Below are 4,298 nucleotides of genomic sequence, written 5' to 3' on the forward strand. Positions count from 1 at the left end.
AAGACGCTCCTCAGGCCACCGGGAATTCGCCCGGTGCTCCCGATGGCCAGTCTGGGCCGGGATGTATATATATATATATATATATATATTATTTTTGTCTCTTCTTCTCTAAAGCCTAATAAAATTGTTTTTCATGGAATGTGTTATTTGAACATTTACATAATGACCTTGTTCTACATTTTCAAACTTTGTCATCAAAAGTTTAAGTTTAAAGTTCAAGTTTGAATCGTTTGTTTGGTTTCATAAACAGACAGGCTTGTGTCTGTCATAAAGATATGAAACAAATGCCCCACAGGCAGAGCAGAGGAGTTTAAAATTAATCTCTCTCTTCATTGGCCAGCTGTCTTCAAAGCCTTTTTAGGGTTTAAACTTGCCAACAGGGGATCCATAGCACTCTAGTGTAGAGCTCAAATGTGAAAGAGACCACACCAAGGGACCAGGTCAGTTACTAAAAGCCTTAAAACACTATAGGAACAATGCAGTAAAATGTAAAGACAGGTCAGATATATATTTAAATAGGCTATATTAGAATGGTGTAAGTGTAAAATTAATTGTGGTGGCCTCAGACGCTGGGATAGGCTTCAGCCCCCCAGGAACTTAAAGAGGAAGCAGTTTGGAGAATTGTGTGACAGTGTATTCATAAACTTTATGCATGTGAGATGCATCATTCCACATTGTAGTGGAAAGTTCATGAAACTGAAAAATACTGTGCTATTTAACTTAGTACACATGACTCTGTTAGCTTAGAAATCTGCCTTCAGCTTTGTGGGTTACTGGTTTTGCTGGTTTGTGTGTTCTGTGTCTCCCCCCTGCAGTTCTAAAATAATGTGTACAAGTCAATGATGTGATTCTCATTATTGTTTAATCTATTAGTTTATTCATAAATACATTCATATACAATGACTTTAATATGCATCTTACATGATGAGCATCTTTGTACTTTGTATACAAAGATGTGGTATTGTTATTGTTGCCTGTTGTTTCATGCTTGATGAAGATCTGTTATCAAAACATTTTTTAAACATTTTTTCTTTGAAATTTCCTTGAAAATGGTACAAATATGTTCCAAAACCATATCCATTTAACATGAATACATTTCTAAGGACTTGGTACATGTGTTTTAAACTTGATTTAAAAAAAAAAAATCATGACAGCAGATTTTTACTTTCCTTTTCTTTATTTTTTCATTGACCTGTACACATTTGTGATTTTTGTGGCCTATGTTCTGAGAACAATTGCAGCTACCTGTACATTAATTTATTATAAGAACTATATAGACCCAAAATAATAATAAACTATAATAGAAATAGCTTTGTTCCCAAACTTATTCTAAACCTGTTTAGTGCATTGTTGTTGTTATTGTAATAAAAAAAAACCCTGATATTATTTATTTCCATGCAGCGATATGTCAGTATCACAGATAACACCAACTCTCTTCCTGAGTGGGGCTGATGCTCCTTTAAGTCAGTCACTTATGACCCGCAAAGGCATTACACTGATCGTGAACGTGACCCTATCCCACACCTGCCCTATCTACCCAGGTGTGGAGTGCATACGTGTTGCAGTGTCCGACCTCCCAAATGCCCGTCTAGGTGATCATTTTGACCACATTGCAGCTCGAATCCATGGTAACAGATCTGGAGGAACCCTAGTGCACTGCGCTGTGGGCATGAGTCGCTCACCTGCTCTAATAATGGCCTACCTCATGAAGTACAAAGGAGTGACTCTGCGGCAGGCACATAACTGGGTTAAAGACAGCAGACCTTGCATATGCCTTAATACAGGATTCTGGACCCAACTTCTGGACTATGAGAAGAAACTCTATGGTAAGAATACTGTGAAGGTGGCTAAACCACTGGATCCACTGCCAATGCCTAAAACACCAAAACTACCTTCCAAGTACAGCATGAGACGGTGTCCTCCTTCGCCAAGGCTGAGCCGACTTAGAAGATTCACCTCCTTGGCTCTTTAATCAACAACAGCAAACTGATCTTTTGCCAAATGTGGACTTGAAATTTCTATTTACATATTGTAAGGGCAATGAAAAATTTCTTAACCATCATTTCGAATAAGGATCAACAAGATCTATGCAGTGAAAGAAAGTCAACATGACTGTTTTGTTTTTCCACCAGCATGTGTTTTTAAGAGGATTTTAGCCATTTCCTCCTGGCTTCTAATGCAATTCACTTTCAAGGATGTTTATTGTTTATTAGTTTTTGATGTGGCCTGGCTGGAATTCCGGGAATAAAAAAATCTTAAAACTTAGTATGCATTATTTAACCAACAGAGGACACTGTTGTAGCATTAAACTCACACCATAGAAGAAACCCAGGGATAATAAATGAAAAGCCTCAATGAAAATTGAGAGGTTAATTTTGAATATCTTTATCTCAGTTGTCTAAATCTGCTTAAATTTCTACAGTATGATGTCAAGTCAAGTCAAGTCACCTTTATTTATATAGCGCTTTTAACAATACAGATTGTGTCAAAGCAACTTTACAGTATTACAGTTTTTCTGAAATGCAAAAACACTAAACCCCAATCTCTGAATCAAATTCTCACTAGCTTAAACCAATTTGTGGAATAAAGCACTCTTTCTGCTAAACCTTAAATACGTTCAGGCAGTTAGGCATTATTTGCAAATCTCATGCATTTTCTTTTGCAAAACTCTAAACACATTCTCATTCACTTAAACACTTATCACACTGTGATGCATTTGTGCTGCAAAATGTTAAACACAAACGGCAAAAGTTAAACACAACTAAAGCACAGTTGTCATCGTTTACACACAACGATTCAAAAGTGTTCACACTTGTTTCTAATGATGTGATCAAACCAACTGTACAAAATATGAGCCAGATTTCAGAGTGCACATGGCACAGGTGACTGAATGACGATACGAACAATAGATGGAAACAGTCTGAGAAGGAGAGGAGGAAGAGTACATGTAAGATGTGGAGGATGAGGAGGAAGAGGATGAAGAGAGAAAGAGTAAGGTTTAGAGAGTGTTATCAAGGCTGGATCTGTCAGACCAGAGGGTTTTTTCTCTGTCTAGCAAAAAAGACAACATTACTTGTGATGTGGAAAAGTCCTCAGGTCAGACTCAAGCACAAAGACATGATGCTGAGACAGAATGAATCTCTCATTGACCCTGATTTTACAATTGCACAACTTACACAACTTACAAACAGTATTTGAGTGTACTGTAACATGCTATTCATTTAGAGTTTTATTTGACCTTTTTGGCCTTTGCACTTCTTACATGTACTCTTCCTCCTCTCCTTCTCAGATTGTTCCCATTCGTATCATCATTCAGTCACCTGTGTATGGGATGAAATTAGACTCAAAATGATTAATAGATGCACGCACAATTATCCATGTATTGCATAAATTTTATACATGTATCTTACTAACCACAAACAAATGCCTTTCAATGTGAGTCTGTAAAATTCGGGATTTAATGATTGTGCAGCGATTTGTACAAATACAGATATGTTTGCGAATAAAAATGTTCTGTTCTGCATGAATATATCATAAATTGCTCATGCAAAAAGGAATCCGTGCATATGTGGATCAGGTGACACACGTGCATGAATTGACGTCTAGTTCGAGTCGATCTTGTGAAATGTTTCCATATTCACAATGTTGGCTATTTGAATTTGAATGCTACAGACTATTATTTATTAGGCCTATGTAAACCAGGCTTTGTACTTAACCCTCTTTCCAAAAAATTAAAAATAAATAAAATAAAAAAATCATGGTCTTCTTCACATGAAAAATCATCCTCTTCACATGAACAAATATGTGCTTGGCCCGAGCTCAGGCTGAACGGCTGATAATGAACAGGCTGCAGCATTTGCAATGCTGCAGGCCTATATGAAAGGTGCATTTCTCTCGTACTGCAGTGCGGAGATGGCTAATCAGCACCGTCTATGTCTTTGCATAATAATAATAATAATAATAATAATAGCCTACAACAAAGGAATAACTGACAACGTGCCGTTGAATTACAGAAAGAAAGAAAGAAAAAAAAAACAAGGTACTGTCACGAAGTTCCTGCTTTGACAAAATTAATATAAGCTATTCTGTGTTTTAAGACAAGTTAAGTTAGAACAAGTTCAATAAAACATCTTTATTATATTTCTACGGTAGAGGAGAATAGCCAAACCAAAAAGAAACAAAGAAAACTCAATGTAACATTCATACAACCGTACACAATGGAATGCGCACATATGACTGGGGCTAGTGCCATCTAGTGGTCGCTGATTTTCTGTGGCTCAGCTGCCCCAATAGTGTCT

At 36.9% G+C, this 4,298-nt stretch overlaps 1 protein-coding gene across 1 annotated transcript; it reads left to right on the forward strand.

Moving 5' to 3' along the window:
• Positions 1 to 369: 369 nt before the first annotated feature.
• Positions 370 to 2,328, forward strand: LOC107653511 (dual specificity protein phosphatase 14). The gene is made up of 2 exons (XM_016440247.1): positions 370 to 440; positions 1,402 to 2,328. The coding sequence occupies exon 2, from the start codon at positions 1,406 to 1,408 to the stop codon at positions 1,970 to 1,972; it is 567 nt and encodes a 188-aa protein (XP_016295733.1). The 5' UTR covers positions 370 to 440; positions 1,402 to 1,405; the 3' UTR covers positions 1,973 to 2,328.
• Positions 2,329 to 4,298: the final 1,970 nt, after the last annotated feature.

Source organism: Sinocyclocheilus anshuiensis, unplaced genomic scaffold, assembly GCF_001515605.1.
Source record: "Sinocyclocheilus anshuiensis isolate Anshui unplaced genomic scaffold, SAMN03320099.WGS_v1.1 scaffold327, whole genome shotgun sequence".
Taxonomy (NCBI): domain Eukaryota; kingdom Metazoa; phylum Chordata; class Actinopteri; order Cypriniformes; family Cyprinidae; genus Sinocyclocheilus; species Sinocyclocheilus anshuiensis.